General features: G+C 31.1%; 1 protein-coding gene across 1 annotated transcript in view; it reads left to right on the plus strand.

Moving 5' to 3' along the window:
- LOC118198699 (tyrosine-protein phosphatase non-receptor type 13-like) overlaps positions 1-19,357 on the plus strand; it is a 292,987-nt gene that overhangs the window by 12,388 nt on the left and 261,242 nt on the right. The window contains exons 3-7 of the mRNA XM_085821696.1: positions 779-957; positions 6,257-6,325; positions 10,362-10,451; positions 12,671-12,766; positions 15,221-15,284. Of these exons, the coding sequence (XP_085677822.1) occupies positions 779-957; positions 6,257-6,325; positions 10,362-10,451; positions 12,671-12,766; positions 15,221-15,284 (498 nt within the window). The remainder of the gene's footprint in view (positions 1-778; positions 958-6,256; positions 6,326-10,361; positions 10,452-12,670; positions 12,767-15,220; positions 15,285-19,357) is intronic.

The following is a 19,357-nucleotide window of genomic DNA, read 5'->3' on the forward strand; positions in this document are numbered from 1 at the left end:
CTTAACGTTTTAAATCATTTTGTTATTGAATCCTATTAATTTTACTTTTTTGCATTGTGCTGAACTTCTTTCTCAGCAATGATTTTTTTCTTCTTACATTTTTAATATATAGTTAGTTTTTATAATTTAGATGAACTAAAAGCATGTTGTCTATTTGAATTGCTGTCTAACATGTTTTAAATATTCCATATTCTTGCCTGGATCTTTAAAAAATGTTTCTTAAGCATAATATAATATGGATAATATGGCATTGAGAATAATAAGGATTAAAAAAAAATATTTCTTTTTCATTTTTCAGACCTTTATATAGATTTTTTTACTGATGCATAATTTTTAGATCAATGCTTTTGAATTAGAATAAGAAAATAAAATAAAATAACAAAAAGTATTTTATCTTATTTTCTACAACATTCTAAAAACTGCTTTTATAATCTTCATATTGTAAAGATAAGCAATAAAACAATTTACAATAAATCCTGTATAAATACAGTAGTATTTAATATGTAGTGAATGAAAACTCCCCATTAGTAGACATTCCTGAATGCTAGGACCTTCAAGATAGAAGACCAGTGGACTACCGTTTAGCGAACACTGCCCTTGCTAACAGGAATTTTGTTGTATTTCATGTTAGAATTAAGCCATAAATTTTCTACCTTTGATTTTATTAAAAACAAAAAATACAAATTTTCAACTTTTAAAGTATATCTTTTAAAATCTAAATCTAAAATATTAATGAAATATACAGATATTTTTCATTTATAATTTTGTTTAATTTTAGGTCATGCTTGCAAAGATGATATACCTCTATATTTGGTAACTCCCAGTAACTTATTATGTACAGCCAGAGGAAAAGTAATTTTAAATGAATGTTTACCTGATAGCATGAGAGGCACAACATACTGGTGTTCAGAAATGGAGGATAAAGAATTTTATTCTGAAATTCATAATCTAGAGAAAGTAAGGAATAATTTATCAAATGTTCTTTTGATAATGATGTAGGATGCAATATATCTCCTTTAATTAGTTAGTTATTTCTTAGATGTCACCATTAAAATGTTTTTTTCCAAGTATGAAAATAAAAATATTAAGAATACATAAATAAAAAGGATTCTGTTAGTTAATCAACCTGTTAAATTCTTTTTTTCCATTAAATTGTTTTGACCTGTATATTAATAATTGTATCACATTAACATTTGCTTTCAAAAATAAGATGCACTATTTATAAAGTGCATCATCGCACAGAGGGGCAAATACAAAATGAAAAATCATGAGTTTAAATTTAAATACACTAAGTAAAATTAAAAGGTAAAATAAAAACACAAATTCCTTTCAACAGAGATGATGATGAGGGTAAAATACCGCAGTTGAAGCGAATTAAACTAAAAAGTTGCATTTGCTAATTTAAAGATAATAGACTAGAAATCAAAACTAACGTTCGAAAAGCAGTGTACTGTGGAAATTCATATTTCAAATTTATCCATAATAGATTTGGCAGGTTTGAATTTCACAAAGAATTCTTTGACTTTCTGTAAGTGAATTTTTACTCGTTCAAAAAAGGATAATTAATTTTCTGTGGTATTTTGCTGGGTTTTCTTTCTAAATCAAGCTGAAGCGTTTTCTGAGCAATTTTGTTCTTTGATGTTTGGTAGAGAAGAGAATTGGTCATTTGATAATGTGAATTTATTTTGAGAACTACTCTTATATGTGCCCTCAAATTGCCAAACATTTTTGGCGCCTCAATAGCCAAACATTTTTGGTGAGAAACTCCTCAGTGCCATAGTACTATCTAAATTTTTTTTCTACATTTTGAACTTTAAGCCTAAAATGTCTCCAAAAATGCGGTTTTCGCACATGCAAAAACCACATTTTGAGCACACAATTTAAACTAAAAATCCGAAACAAAAAATTTAGATAGTGAAAACGTAAGTTTTTAACAAAAAACATTTGACAAGAATCCATGTACACAGCGATATGTTTTAACTTAAAAAAGCATCTACAAATTGCACAATCTAGGCAGCGAAAGCATCTATGAACTACGCATATCAAGCTTTAATAAAGTAATATAACAACAATAAATTTTAAAGAATACCATGTACACAGCGTTTTGTTTCAACTTTAAAAAACATCCAAGAATTGCACAATCTAGGCACTATGCACTAATCAACAAAATAAACTAAAATAACTAAAGTAAATTTCAAACAATTCAAAAAACAACAATAACAACAGAAATTCATACTAAAAAAACAATGAACATAACATTCTACAAAATAAGAACAAGAATAAAATAAAATGCACTTAACAAGAATGAATGCTTTTTTGAACAGCAGAAATACCAATTTCATGCCCCCACGTAATCACTATCGTATTTATATGACAGCCAGACACACTATCCAGAAAATTCATGCTATGGTTCGCAAATAAATGTTCAAAACCTTCTTTTCCTAAATCCTTGTAAGATTTCCAGCCATCCGAAAAAAATAGTTGTACAAGGCTCAATCCACTCTTTAATACACTGCATGTGTTTCCTTACTTCTATCATTTCTATCATGCACAGCCACTAAAAATAATCTCCCAAACCCTCTTGCAACCAAGTCTCTCATTGCAACATACACCATTTCAAAACATGCATGACACGAACCAACGAGCAATTAAACCAATCCACCAAAGGAGTATTCAATGTCAAAAGGCTTGCCATACAACATGCATTTGTGCCAAAAACCAGCGCAGAACACATATTGCCACATTTGGTGATCTTAGGGCGCTGATCAGAGTAGAGCCTTATTTTGATTTCCTTATTTTAAGGATTCTTTTTTGTTTCTTGCAGCTTCAATAGCTTTTTGAATATTTCTTGGGTGTTTAGCGCAAGTTTTGTAGGACGAAACTAAGGCACAAGTAGTACGCTTATTGTCTTCTTTCTTTTCTGTACATGTGTTCGTGAAAGAAACTGTTATTATCTTTCTTCTGCATACATAAGTTTTGTGAAATTGTGTTTATTTTAGGCATCTAGGTTTCCCATGAGTGTCCATACCACTGACACTTATGTCTCTGCACTGGTCCCGGTCTCGATTTATAAGTTTCAATTGCGACTTCTAAGCCTCTGATGATTCTAATTCTGTAAATTCTTTTCCCTTCTACGGATCTTTTTATGTCAACTTGAAAAGCTGGAACAATTTATTAAATTGTCATCTATTACAAATCTAAGTTGCCTGACTTTTAAAGCAGGTATGTTTTTACTGATCAGTTTCTGTTAGATTAATTCTGGATTAGTGTTGTTAGGTAGCTTTTTAATAACAACTTTTATGGGTTTCTCTGAGTTCAGCTTGAAGCTGTGAAATTGTATTTCTCTAGTTTGGAGATATTTAGTGATAAAATGATGATCGATTTCGTAAAGCCTTATAGTTAATGATCTCCCTTAAAGGTACGGTAATTTTTGATATTATTATTTTCCATTTCTATCTTAATTGCTTCCCAGTTTCCACTAAAATTATCCATGATGATAGGTGGAATGTTAATTTAGGGTTGAAATGGAGGTTGCTCCAAATTTTGACCATCCATACTGTCGTCTTGGTTGAGATTTGCAAATTTACTTGATTGTTTTATCTGATTTTGCAGTGGAGTTGCAAGTGGTCTTTTGACAGAATTAAGTGGGGATGCAAATCCTTCACTATCAATGAAAAAAAATGCGTTTTTTACACGTTTGATTAGTCTGTGAAGTGGACAGGCCATTTTCCACAGTGATAGTACAGTCAAAAGTCTTTAATCCGGACATTCATAATCCGGAATGATCTATAATCTGGACCTCAAAGCTACAAACTTTCTGTGCATGCATAAACTGATACATGCGCATAATACCTTTACTTATGCACATATGCGTTTACACATGCGTGTTTAATGTATAACGAACGGTATAAGCTAAGCTAAAATTATCTAATTATCTATTTCAGTTAATGTTGCAGATTGCGTTGTTCCTTAATCTTCGAATTGGATCCAGCTGATTATTTTTTGCAGACTGTTAGAGCAGTTTTATAAAAAGTAAACTTGAACTTTCGATTATGTCAAAAAGAGTTTCCAATTCTGGAGCTGCCAAAGGATCTACAAAGCGAAAGCATGTTTCAATGTCCATTAAACAAAAAGTGGAATTGCTGCAAAAAAATGGATAAAGGCATGAAGAAAGTGACAGAGAGGTGATTTGTTTCTCTAACCATTCCGAAATCTGTTTATCAATTTCACCCTGCTCTGGGAGGGGGGTTGATGTCGCGGTGCGCAATGAACTCAAAGTTGATCTGTCAGCACTATCCTCATCTTCAGAGCAAATGTTTTTATTTTATTCGGCTTATAATTCCTCGCTAAATGTAGTGTTTCATCTCGATGTACTCCAATATAATTTAAATCAATTTCCTCGTCATTATAAAAATAACGAATACACATCAAATAGTTTTCTGGTTGCAATTTTCTAATTTTGACTATGCATAATGTATGCTTTACGCATGCGTGCATTGAGAGAAATGTTTAATAAAGTAAACAAATAAATATTAAGCTTCTTTTTTTGTAAATTTTAATACCCTTTAGATCATAATTGCTCTTTATTTCATAAATTACGGTTTCATATTTTTAATTTTATAATTTCTACATGCCATTTTACCAGATTTAAACTGATGATCTATAATCCGGAAAAACCAGTAATCCAGAATTGCCGAAGTCCCGACGAGTCCGGATATAAGACTTTTGACTGTATTAGCTTTTAAGCTTTGATTTCTTTTGAGTTGAATCATCTTGTGGTTTTTGTAGCTCTGCTAGGAGTAATTTCAGGTTGTTAAGTTTGATGTCATAATCCTGGACTTTTTTGGCATGGATTAGATTTTTTTCCTCAGGGTCTTTCTTCATCATGAATTTGCGAGTTGTTGAAAAACTTCGCTATTTTAGGAGAGTTAATTCTGTGCATGACAGATTCAATTGTTGGAATCTGGATTCCATTAATATTGATCTCCTTTCCTTTCATCATAAGCAAATAATTAAATGGTGCAAAGATCAATATACTTACCGAAGGTCAAGTAGAAACTGGTATCTATTGCAAAAAGCAAAAAATCAAGGTAATGTAAAGCAAAATGAGAGTACAGTCAAAAATCTTTAATCCGAACTCGTCAGGACTTCGGCGATTCCGGATTATCGATTTTTCCGGATTATAGATCATCAGTTTAAATCTGGTAAGATGGCATGCAGAAATTATAAAATTAAAAATATGAAACTGTAATTTATGAAATAAAGAGCAATTAGATCTAAAAGGTATCAAAATTTACAAAAAAAGAAGCTTAATATTTATGTTTACTTTATTAAACATTTCTTTCAACGCGCGCATGCGCACCTTACGCATAGTCGAAATTAGAAAATTGCAACCAGAAAACTATTTGATTTGTATTCGCGATATTTATAATGACGAGGAATTTGATTTAAATCATATCAAAGACGGAGTACATCGAGATTAAATACTACATTTAGTAAGGAATTATAAGCCGAATAAAATAAAAACATCTGCCTTGAAATTAACAATCAACTTCCAGTTCATTGCGCGCCACGATGCCCCCCCCCCCCCACGCAGAGCAGCGGGAAATTGATAAACAGATTTCGGAACGGTTAGATAAAAAAAGGATATGCGCATGTGTAAAAGTATTACGCACATGCGTAAACGCCTTTGTGCATGCATGAATGCATTATGCGTTGAAGCATGCACAGAAAGTTTATAGCTTTGAAGTCCGGATTATAGATCATTCCGTATTTTGGGTGTCCGGATTAACGTCTTTTGACTGTATTAATAAAAATCAAGCAACTGTTATCAAGCAACTTTAGAAATGTGTAAACTAATGCCGCATGTCCAAAAAATTATCATCACTTTTATAAACGGATCTCTTTCTGCAGCACGTTTCTGCAAGAAAATGTGCAAAGATTTTTAGTGTGGTATTCGCCATGTCATGTAGAATCATTAGCTTCAAAATCCCCAGTATGAATCAGCTGTTTGAGCATTAGTGCCATTTAATGTTTTAAAAGGAATGATTAAAATAATCAATTATAGTAGTGTTGTGTAAAAAATAAATAAATAACTGAAAGCAGTAAGTAGTTCATATACTACATCATTACAATTCTTTTTTTTTTATATATATATTTGTCTATTTGCTGCAACTTATTTAGGAAAAACGTTTACTTTAAGTATTAAAGTTTTGTAGACATATATCATAATATATTTCTTGCTGTGTAATTTCAGATTTATGTTTTCACACTTGGCCAAACAATGCTCTATGCTGCATATTATAAAGTACAAGACAATTGTCAGGTAAGTAAGGTAGTCAAAATTATGAAGATTTATGATTTTTTCTGTTTACTGAAGCTGAATCAAAACACTAAAGTTATAATTCTCCCCCCCCTGCACCCTTTCCCCAAACTACAAATTAAGGACATAAAATTATTTTGATTTCATAAAGTAATAGTTTTTGTAGTTACTTTGTGTTTTATGCCCTATATTATTATAGACAGTTAATTATCATTTCTGTGTATCATGTATATATTAAAGTGTGCAAATTACAGTACAAAGTCCAAGATCTGGACATCCAATATCCAGAATGATCTAAAATCTGGACTTCAAAGCCACCAACAATTTTTTTTTAATGATTTATGCATGCACATTTGATATTTCCTCCTCCATAATAGCATGTGGAGAGTCCCGATTATTAATTTCACTTCGGCACTAAATAAAATACCTCGTTATTAAAGAAACATTCATTTTAACTTACATTTGTGAGATCAATAATTTGGTTTCATAGCTGTGTATTTGCTTGGCATACATCTCAAACTTAAAAATTCTATATAGAAACATCATTGATTTTACACCTATTTATATATCCCTGATGCCAAATTGGCGAAGCATTATTTATTATATTTTGCTTTCATCATTTCATGTTTATCAACACATGACAACTTGAATAATGACTCGTGCAGTGTTTTTAGTAGATGAATAACAAAGTGCATGGTAACCTTTTATGTTGACATTAGCTTGGCGATTATTACAGATTTAAGTTAAATGCACTAAGAAATATTGATGAGAAAAAATTTTACAAAAATTTCTTTTCATACGTTAAAAATAAATTTTGTTAATGATATTCATAAACCAAAAGATTGCTATTTGAATTGAGAATAACTGATTTGTTCTCATAAATTCAAAAATGGTGCCAAAGCTCATATGGCCGCACCAGGCGGCGAAATTAAGGAAAGACAAAATTTTTTAAATTTAGAGAAGCAGTGAGCAACAAAATTAAGTGAATACAAAATTTTTAGAATTTAGGAAAAGCACTGGAACCCAAAATTTAGAGGCGTCAAAAATTTAGAACTAAGAGAGACACTTGATAGCAGAATTTAGGATCTGTAGAGATTGCATCAGGCAGTAAGATATCTAGTACCTGTCCTCGATAAGCCATAAGTATATGTGGGAATGTATTTATTCAGGACTCAGATAAGCCTTAAGCATGTGCAAGAAATAGCCGTTAGTATAATAAATAACTAAAATAATAAAATTGAGGCTTAATTGTGTCAATGTGGGAAAAGTCACAAAATTTAGCGATGCAACTTGTTTTTAGTCAACAATCTCATGATACATAGCCAATAATGTATAGAGGGGTCTGTTAAGCTAGACTAAAATTATACTTTACTGATTCCAAGGAATTTCAGTTAATATAGCTGATTACACTTTTCTTTAACTTTCTGATTTGATCCAGCTTATTATTTTATTTGTAGGCTATTATTATTACAGCAATTTTATAAAAATTAAAGTTTGAACTTTTGATTATGTAGAAAAGAGTTTTGAATTTTGGAGTTGCAACAGGATCTATAAAGCAAAAGCATGTTTCGATGCCCGTTAAACAAAAAGTGAAATTGCTGCAAAAAATGGATAAAAGTATATCTGTCTCAAAATTACGAGAGGAATATGAAAAGGAAATAATATGACGTAAGGATATAAGAAAACAGGAAAAGGAACTTTTTGAATTTTTTTCTGGATTCTGACACCCCACTCACAATGAATAAGAGAAAAATTATTCATTATGCTAAAAGTGACAATCATTACAAAGTAATGGCTGACTGGGTCAGATAGTGTCGCAGCAGCGTGCAATTGACGGTTGCAATGCTAATGGCTCAAGCCAAAATATTTCATGACGAGATGAACTTGAAAATTGGATGCACATACTCGACAAATTGGTTAACCAAATTTTAAAATCATCATGGTATAAGGAAATTAAAAATTTCAGGGGAAAAAGCTTCAGCTGATACTGAAGCTGCTGAACTATTTGCAGATGAATTCATTGAACTCATTAATAGTGAAAAGTTATTTGCAGAACAAATTTACCGTGCTGATGAAACTGATCTTTTCTGGCAATATGTATTGCAAAATACCTCGGCAAGCACTACAGAAAAGGCTCCAACTAGTGTCAAAGATTTCAAAGTGAGACTAAGAATTTTAGCGCACGCTGCAGGAATGCCCAAGTTTAAACTTTTTGTAATCAGAAGAAATACATGACCTCAAGCATTTAAAGGAGTAAAGATTTTCACCATTATGTATTGTGCAAATAAAAGAACATGGACGACACAAGCATTAATGAATGATTGAATCAAAAATCATTTCATACCCTAAGCTCGGCAACATCTGAATCCGGTTGGTTTACCTGTTGACCCAACAATTGTCCTGATTGTAGATTGAACTGTTCAAAGATAATGTGTCCGTATTATTCTTTTCTCTGAACTGTACGTCCATTATTCAGACTATGGATATCGAAATAGTGGGCGCACTGAAATACAAAGTAGCATTTTAAAAATTCGTGTTAAATTTCTTTAGTAAGACTATTCAAGAATTTTTTTAATATTTTAGCATAAAATCTGCTGTGTGGAGCATCACAAGATCATGGAAAGATGTGTCTCCAGGTACTTAGAAAACTGCTTGGCATAATTTATGGCCAGCTATCATATTTCATGATGATGATGATAGATGAAGATGAATTTTAAATTTAACCCGTTACTAAAAACATAGCATTAAAAAAAATATGGAGCATGTGACACATTCAGACACAAGGTTAGAAGAGGAATGATTGATTGTTTAACTGGCAAGATTAACTGATTGCTTAACTGGCAGTCATGCAGCCCTTGGGTGAGAAATAAGCATGGGTTGTTTCTATGTTTGTCTAATTCTTGGTATAATAGATTGTTTTTATAATTTTTTTAATGTATAACTCAACTATGAGGCAGTTTTGCTTAAAAAAAAAAAAAAAAGCTTCAACAATTGTCATGGCAAATAGTTCTAACTTATTTTGTGGTAACCAATTACCTGTGCATTAAATTGCATTTAATTAAATATCAGTTTATCAACCAAATATGTCCATTTATTGAATTACAAAAAATATTTGCATCATTTTTTGTATTTGCTGGATAATACATATTCATACAAATCTTGTTTCCTAAGTTATATGCCATATAAATTTTGTCATATTTCTTGCCACATTATTAGCTTGCTATATAAAATATTCTGATTCCTAATTTAGATCATCTTTAGTTAGAACAATGATAACATTTTATTTCTGTGATATAATGCAAAAAGAAGTAAAACTCATAGGGAAATTAGTTTCATTATAATTTCACTACGAGTTTTCCAGCTCATAGCTTATTATCTCATAGTGAAAGGTAAAATTAATATGTATTGCTATAACTTTTATAATGTATTTATGTAATTAAAGCAATATACACATTAACAGAATCATTTTTAATGCAATTAATAGTACATAAGCTACAAGTCACCACAAATAATAACATATCAAACTCTTCTTGCATTACATGTAAAACTTAGTTTTATGTTTCCTATATTAACACTTTACTGACCGATAGCCTATTGATCAGCTTTTTATTGCTAACTGATAGCGTATCAATTGGCTTTTTTTCGCCAACGCCTACTGACCAATAGCCTATTAATCGCTTTTATCAATCGATAGCCATGGTGATAAACAATTGCCATTTGCTTTATCATCTGCATTTTATTACAAGGGAGAATCTGTGGCTGAGTGGCCGGTTGGACATACGTATTCTGTTAAACTGCTAGTGGTCGGTAAAGGGTTGAAATATTTTGCTAGTATTTTATTTGGTCATCTATTAATCATTCTCATATAGATTATGAAAGCAGACAATAATGTAAATTGCATACCCTAAGTAATAAAAGTTATATGAAAACAGAGCTGCATGAGTGCAGAAAGTGCTGCCAGTTAATATTATTTCTGATTCTCGGTTTATTATTTATTATGCTTAGTATGTCTTGACTTGTTTTCTCTTTCCTTTCATAGAGAAAATTGTCGCCGTTAATCAAAACAGTTTTTCAAGCTATGTGTCAGAGTGATGTGGATTTACGTATGATTTTATCAGATGTTGCTCAAGTATGTATCTTAATAACATATATGTTTCAATTATAATAGAAGATGTTAGGAAAAAAAGTAAAATAATTATTATAAAATTTGCTATAATTAGTAGTGTGGTGATAAATTATGTCAGTAATTTAATTAAAAGTAAAGAGCTAAATTAATTAAAACTTTTTATTAGGTATTATGAAGGAAACTATATTTGAGAATCAATCTATTTAAAATAATGTTCCATTCTACATACTTTATTTTCATGTAGTAATATTTAATTTTATTTTTAAAAAGATTTGGTGCTACTTGAATTGCACTGCCCCCCCCCCCCCCCGATATCAAAATGATGCCAAGATAATTGCCAAGTATAAATTACTTGGCGCATATAGTTTGTGGCTGCCATAGCTCCACAGTTATTTTTAATGTGTTATCAAAAGACTTATCTTTCCCAAAGAATTTTGGCCGCATGAATTTGGAAAGATACAACTCTAGTTAATGTCGAAATGCACCCTTTTGCCTTTTGTTTCGCTATTTAATAAAGCCTCACAATCTTTCCACATTTTGAGTGTGAGTATCTGTTGTTGGATCAACAAAATTAAATATGTAATTCCCAGTTAAATAGCTGTAACCAACCTTTTCAAGGTTTTCTGTGTTATAGGTTCACTAACAATCTGAATATATTGTCATCCTACCACAACATGGTCTGCAGTTGTCTACAGTTGTTGATGTGCTACCTTCCCGATTTGGGACCTGAACAAGAAAGCACTAGCTACTTTTATTGCTTAACCTGCAGAATATGCACTGTTGGGAAAGTACCCTGCCAGCATTTCTTTTTTTGTCACATGAATAAACTCTCATCAATTTTGAGTATTTTTGCAGGGCCACTTTTTCGTCCTTTAGATCGTCAAAGTAAATCTAGTGAAAAAACCCTCTCTCATAAAATTATTCTAGTCATGGTATTTTGAGAGATGCTGAGCTGTTTATCACACTTCTTAATAGGAATGGTATTGTAAAACCATTAAACCAGTTGTTAGATCGATTTTTTTTTTTTTGTTGTTGTTTTTGTTTACAGTTTTTTACTTTGCACTTGCGTGTACTTTTATTTACATCTAGTTTAATTTTATGGTTTATTTACATATGTTTGAATGCGAGTTAATATACCTTTTTCTTGGGAAAACAATATGGCTTCTTCCCCACTCCTCTGTAAGTTAAAAATTGTCAACATTTTTTTACAATGTTTAAATTGAAAAAAAAAAAAGATTCATATGATATCTTTTGGTTTGTCAAATTCAGCAAATAAAAGTCGAAAGTAAAAATACCATTTTTTTACATAATTTGGCAAAATTTTTTTTAAATGTTTAAATTGAAAGAATACTATTACGATATCATGCAGTTCGTCAAATTTGTGAAAGTACCGTTTATTGCATAATTTGGTGGTTTATCATGGAGGGATGAAACTAAAGTAGTACTAACAATTATTTTCTCTTGCAATTCCCCCCCCTTGGGTCTCTGTAAGATGACCATCTCCATAAAAGGTGAAATTATTTAGAGTCATCAGTTGTCTTCTTAGAAAGAATACATTGTATTTTTTTAAAAAAAAGAAATTACAAAAGCATTTCTGTTTGTTATTTATTTCATTTTTTTTTTTGGTTCATATTGTATTTTGGTAGCTAATGATGTTTCCCCCCCACTAGCCATTTTAAGCATTGACCACTGCTAGAGCCAGAAGCGGTGGCCACTTTATTATGGAGGCACCTAATAGGTGGGCCATTATTGCCTGCTATGAAGGGACAGACAATTATATCCATGCCTTCCTCAGGATTTGAGCCCAGGTCTCTCAGTATGGCAGTCAAAGTCCATCTGGGCTTTGACTTCCACTTTTCCATCTGGGTGGTGCAGAATGTGTAATATTTAAGTATAGAAATTTTGATTTGATTGAGGTTTCATCTGAAATAGACAATTTTTTACAACTCCCTAAAATTTACCGGAAACTCTTAATCAAACTAAAATTCATTACATAAAAATCAAATAAGATGTTTTTTGTGGGGGGGGGGGCTGTCAACAAGCGTGTTTGATGTAAAAAATTGGATTTGCCTATTGTTATGCTTCTAAAGATTTCTATTGTTTTCAATAAATATTTCAGCTCTAAAAGAATTACAATTTTTCATTACCAAAACATGTCAAGGAATTGATATTAGGAATTTATTTATTGGCTAAATAAATGTGAATCAATATTTTTGTTGCAGGTTTGCAGCCTTCATGCAACTAAATATATGAATGGCTTTACATTTGCAAAATCTGTAGCTACCTTACATCGTGAAGTTTTAGGAAGTTTACCTGAAGTAAGAATAGCTTAAAAAAAATAAAATTCTGAATTATGTTTTAAGTTTTTTTTTGCAGTCATTATATGTATACAGCTCTGCCTTCATGTAAAATTATTTGATACCGTATTGAATTGAAAGTTGGGATTTATTTTAGTCATTGTTAACTGATAATTTGATTGACTTTGCTATTTTACTGACAGTCTGGCAAGATATAACAATTTTTTTTAAGCAATAAGTAATTTGGAAATAGAAGAATGAGGCTGCAAAGAGGATATTGATTTATCAAGCATATAATATTAATAATTTCAATAAGTGATATAATTCTAGTTAATTTTGTGTTTTGATAAAAAAGCAGATTTTTAACAAAATTCTGGTTAAAAATATTTTATGTAATATTTTATTTCATATTATATGATGCATTATTTAATTGTTAATTTTTAATTAATATCATAAAATAATTAAGAAAATAAATAAACAGTCGGTTTTAATAATTATTAAAAATTATTCTAGTTTTCCTGTATTATTCTATAAATATGACTGTACTAAAAAGCCCGGCGGTCATACGAAATGACTGCTGTTAAAGATATTATAAATTGTAATTAAAATGATTTGTGCAAATAAGTCTGCTAATTCAAACTGAATTACCCAGGACAGGTGGCGAGAATGCCCCTTTGCTTACTGCCCCACGGGGTTTCCCCCTTCTACTTGCTTGCTTAATTGCTTAAAGTAGAGTGCAGTGAAGGAAACCACTGGCAGTACATTTTTTTAAGAGCCACCGCTAGCTCAATAAATAAAGGTGATTTAAATAATAAAATGTTAATTCACATGTCAAAGATCTCTTTGTACACAACATTTCTTGTGTAGATCTTTCCATCATTTTTAAGCTCGCCTTGCAGAGGACCATCAATTATTTTTAATTTTACGTCTGTTCTTTTACAAACTCTTGAACAGGCAACATAAAGTTGACCATGTCCAAATGCAGGCTCAAGTAAAAAAATGCCATCAACACGCTTAAACGTTTGGCTCTGAGACTTGATGGTCATAGCAAAGGCAAGTTTTACAGGAAATTGTGTACGTCTCAATTGAAACGGCAACCCTGTGCCATGGCAACTTCATCCCATTGGCTAGTACAGTTATGCAAGCAACCAATAAACTATCGGTGACAAACAGACACTTAAACCGCATATAATAAAGATATTTATTTATTTCCTTTTATTTGTTTTTTCATCGTTGCCAGTTTTCGCCGGTTGCATATTTCCGAATTCTGTTATATACAGATGTTAAATTTATTTATTAAATTTTAAATGCATGTGCTCTTGTATTTTTAATTTTTCCGGCGTAGCTTTCTCATAATATTCGTCACGTGCTGCACTGCACGGGGAATAAAACAATTTACAGTTACATAAGCAACCAATAAACTATCAGCAACAAACAGATGTTAAATTTATTTATTAAATGTTAAATGCACATGCTAGAATTATTTTTTATAAAAAAACTAGAATTATTTTTAATAATTATTAAAACCGACTGTTTATTTATTTTTTAAATTATTTTATGATATTAATTAAAAATTAACAATTAAATAATGTATTTTTAATTTTTCCGGCTTAGATTTCTCATAATATTCGTCACGCGCTGCACTGCATGGGGAATAAAACAATTTACAGTTACGCAAGCAACCAATAAACTATCGGCGACAAATGGATGTTAAATTCATTTATTAAATATTAAATGCACGTGCTCTTGTATTTCTAATTTTTCCGGCCTAGCTTTCTCATAATATTCGTTACGCGCTACACTGTACGGGGAATAAAACAATTTACAGTTATGCAAGCAACCAATAAACGATCGGCGACAAACACTTAAGCCGCTTATATATATATAGATTAATTATTGTGCTTATCATCCTTAATGCGGCATGTTCATACTCAGTAGCAAACCTACAGTTTTAGGAAAATTGAAATTGAAGAGGAGGAAAAAAAAAATAATGATAAAAAAATTCTGAATTTCAATATATATATCAACTAATTGAAATCTGAATAATCAAAGTGCTGTTATATATTGGAGATTTTCTGTGCTGTTATATATTGGAGAAGTCCTGCATGAATTTGTCAGTTTTGAGTAGTTACCTAACAATATAAAACACTTTCTTTTGTTGTAAATAATCTTAAGCAGTTTTGATGAATAAAGTTAAGTAAATAATATATTACTGCCTAGGAAATTCTGTTTCATATGTTGAAATCAGATATATAAACAGTTGCAGTTAATAAGTAATTCAGCCAAATCTGAATTTGTAGAATTTTAGGAAGAATTTTTACAGTGTGAGTATAAGGTCAAATGTGACTGTGATACTGTGAATGTAAGATAAGGTGTAATTTATAATTTGAACAGTCTTTTAGGCGTTTTAGATAAATTATAAGTGGTTTTCTTTTGAACAAGGAAAAAAGTTATTTAATTTTTTTAATCTTTCAGCATGAAATTCTTGCTCAAGTTGATAGAGATGTCATGATGGAAAAAGAAGTTGAACATTCAGAAGGTATGTATGTATAGGCCAGATGAATTGGGAAACTTAAAATGTTATTTAAAAGAATGACAACTCTTACAGGCAAAATAAACAACTATAAAGAGTTTGAGGGAAATTGAGATGAGGTAAAATTTTCCTTAGCTCAGAAATTATTACAGGTCATCAAAATTACTCATAGAATAAAGTCTAAAGCAGGGCTTCTTAAAATGTTTTCAGTTGCGACCCCTTTTTATCACTGATATTTTTTTTGTGACTCCAGGACCCCATAAGCATAGCACAAATCTGACACACACAAGTGAAACTATCAATTTTTTCACTTGTCAAAAGTCATGATGTACAAGATGAACAAGTATCATCTAAACTTGATCCGGACTCGTCGGGACTTTGGCGATTCCGGATTATCGATTTTTCCAGATTATAGATCATCAGTTTAAATCTGGTAAGATGGCATGCAGAAATTATAAAATTAAAAATATGAAACCATAATTTATGAAATAAAGAACAATTATGATCTAAAGCAGGGATGTAAAACTCATAGGTACACTTGGGCCAAACAAACAAGGTTTAACTTTAGGCGGGCCGAAAAAAAAAAAAAAATTCAATATTCATAGAAACGTAGATTTATTTCCAATAATACAATAATAAACATATATATATATTTATATAGAAAAGAACAAGAAAAATTAAATGTTTACGTCCTGATACTTGACATTTCTTCTCTGCTATTATCTTTCCTATTTCGGGAGAAATTTTGTTTGCAGTGATAACTTTCAACGCTGACCCAAGATGAGCATCATTAATACGGTTTCTAATAAGAGACTTATTACCTTTCATGACTGAAAATAACTGCTCGCACCGATAAGTGCTACCAAACATGGAAATAATTTCATATGCGAATTTTCGAGTATTTTCAAACCTGGCTTTACCAGCCAGGTAAAATTAAAGCCAGGTACGTTCGTAAAATTCAGGCACGCCCACTTCAATGAATTTTGCTTTCAAATTTGAGTTGCGTTGAATCTCGATCACCTCCATTTGCATATGGCTGGGTACTGAGTCAATACTTATTGAGAAAATCGAAGAAAACAAAAAAAATTTGTCTTCGAGGGAACTAAAATCATTAAACCTCGTTTCAAATTCAGTTGTTAAATTTGCAATATTTTCTGCGTATTTTTGATACAAACAAGTATCATCTAAACTTGATTTGTTCATGCTGCACGTCGGGAAGTGCGTCAAATCTTCATTTTTAAGTTGTTTTTCCCAAAGAACTAGTTGACATTTGAATGCTTTAATTATGTCAAACATGTTCGTAATGATATGATCTTTTCCTTGTAACAATAAATTTAAATCGGTTAAGTGTTTGGTTATATCAACCAAGAAAGATAAATCTTGTATCCATATTGGATCATAAAACAAACTTACGTCTTGATTTTTCGTTTTTAAAAACTGACATATTTCTTCTTTCAAATCCCAGAATTGTTTGAGAATCTTGGAGCAAGATAACCAACGTACCTCGGTATAGTAGGACAGACCCGAATATTCACTATCTAACTCACTTAAGAAAGCAGTGAATTGACGCTGATTTAAGCCTCGAGATCTTATACAATTTATAACTTTTTTTATATATGACAAAACATTCTCCATATTTATTACTTTCGTGCATAGAACTTCTTGATGTATAATACAATGCGTATGATGAATGTTTGAACCGTGAATTTCGCTAAATTTTTTTTTAGTAATGCTATGAAGCCTTTGTTTTTCCCGGTCATTGATGGAGCGTTATCTCTAGCTACAGAATTTAATTTTGCCAAAGGTAGATTTTATTTCTGCAGAAGTCCAAAAACACAAGTAAATATATCTTCTCCTGTGGTAGTACCAGGAATCGGTATTAGTTCCAGTAATTCCTCAAAAATGTTAAAATTCTTGTCACAAGAACGAAGAAACACTGCTAATTGAGCTTTGCCACTAATGTCCGTGCTCTCGTCACAGGCAATGGAGAAACTTTCGAAAATAGATGATTTTGTTTTCATCTGATCACTTAAATTCGCGGCTAAATCTGTAACTCTTTCCGCAACTGTATTTCGAGACAATGAAATTGATTGAAAAGCCTTCACATTTCCAGGACAAACAATTTCTCCAGCTTTCATTAGGCATTCCTTGATGAAATCACCGTCAGTAAAAGGCTTCGAATGTTTAGCTATCAACTCAGACAAGACGTAGCTTGCATGTACCGCCGCTTCACTTTCTTGCAATACTTTACTAAACATGGACTGTTGCTTTTTCACTCCTAACTTGAGCTCTTTCAACTTTTCTTCTCTCATGAATCCTTCGTAATTGTTATATTTCGATTTGTGTTGTTCGTAATGACGTTTAATATTATATAACTTTGGTACATTAATAGTATTATTACATATCAAGCAGATTATTTTATCTTTTATTTCACAGCAAAAATATTCTAATTCTCATTTTACTTGGAATATTCTATGTTCGTCAGCGATTTTTCGTTTAATTTTACTACCACTTGGTTTTGATATAGACATACTGAATACAAAGGGCTGGAATAAACATGCTTAACGTTAAAAAGTTAACAAAAATTTATTCTTTCCACAAGAGATAAATCAAAATGCTGAAATATTTCTTCAAAAAATATTCTAACAATATCACAAAATGTCAAACGTTTAGCAAAAATCAATTCAAAACAGAGAAACTAATTCTATCTCACAGCGAAATCGCTACAAATCAATCACAGCATTAAGTAAACAAACAGTTCGCTAGAACTACAGCTGCTACTGAGATGAGTTGTTTGTTCTCGGCTTTTATAAGCTTTATAATTAATTTCTCGAATATACTGGAAACATCTATAAATATCTGGATTTTTGTGGATGGCAACAGCAATTACGAGATATTTATTTATTACGTATTAAATGCACGTGCTGTTTTATTTTTAACCTTCCAATGCAGCTGTCTTTTCAAAAATCGTCTGCGTTGCTAAAGCAACATGAAGCAAATCTAATTACAATTCTAAATAAATAAATAAATAAATAAATAAAAAACTAACTAAATAAATAACTATGAAATCCGTAACAATATGAATTATGTAATAATTAATAATAAAGAAAGTGCATGCACATGCATGCACCAATATATCGTACAAAACTATGATTGGAAAACTGAGACCATGAGTTCGGCTATCGGGGGATGCGTACAAGTTCTGAGTGCACGTGTCCCCCAAAAGCCGAAGGTAGCTGAATGCAAGCTACTCACACGCATTTGTAATTTAAGTAGTGTGTGTGTCAGCTCGCTGTGAGTAATCTAACAACACTGAATAAATTATCATTAATTACTTAGCAATAAACATTTCATTTTTTTCTTCGTCGATATGTTATTTTATTATTATATATTATTATTTGCCAATATATTGGCCGGGCCGGCAAAAATATTGGTTGTGGGCCGCATGCGACCCGCGGGCCACGAGTTTGACATCCTTGCACTAAATAAATATGTAAATAACAACAATACACAACACTACAAAAATACATAAAAGCTAAAATTTGGGCAGAATACATTTTTCAAAAAGATTACAGCATGATGTTTATGTAAGAAAGTGAGCATAGTTTATTCTAAATGGATAACTAAAGACATTATATTTTAAAATTTGATTTAGACATGCACTTACGGTTACAGTGTTTTACAAAATAAAATAAATAATTTTATGTTAAACAATTTGCAGAACAGTTTTGAAAATGCAATTAACTTTTATATATGACTGAAAAATATATAAATATAAAAATATGGGTATGTTTCGGATTGAGGCCGATAACTATATTAATTTAACCCATACGAAATATAAATTATCATTTGAGCTATAAAAACATCATATGAATTTATTATTATATATTGGAATTAATTATATATTGGCCGGGCCGCAAAAATATTTGTTGTAGGCCGCATGTGGCGCGTGGGCCGCGAGTTTGACATCCTTGATCTAAAGGGTATCAAAATTTACAAAAAAAAGCTTAATATTTGTTTGTTTACTTTATTAAACATTTCTTTCAATGTAAGTTGTTTAAGTTGCTTCATTTTATGTG

This window comes from Stegodyphus dumicola, chromosome 8 (assembly GCF_044657685.1).
Source record: "Stegodyphus dumicola isolate Sdum_Otavi_A_Nest chromosome 8, ASM4465768v1".
Lineage (NCBI taxonomy): Eukaryota > Metazoa > Arthropoda > Arachnida > Araneae > Eresidae > Stegodyphus > Stegodyphus dumicola.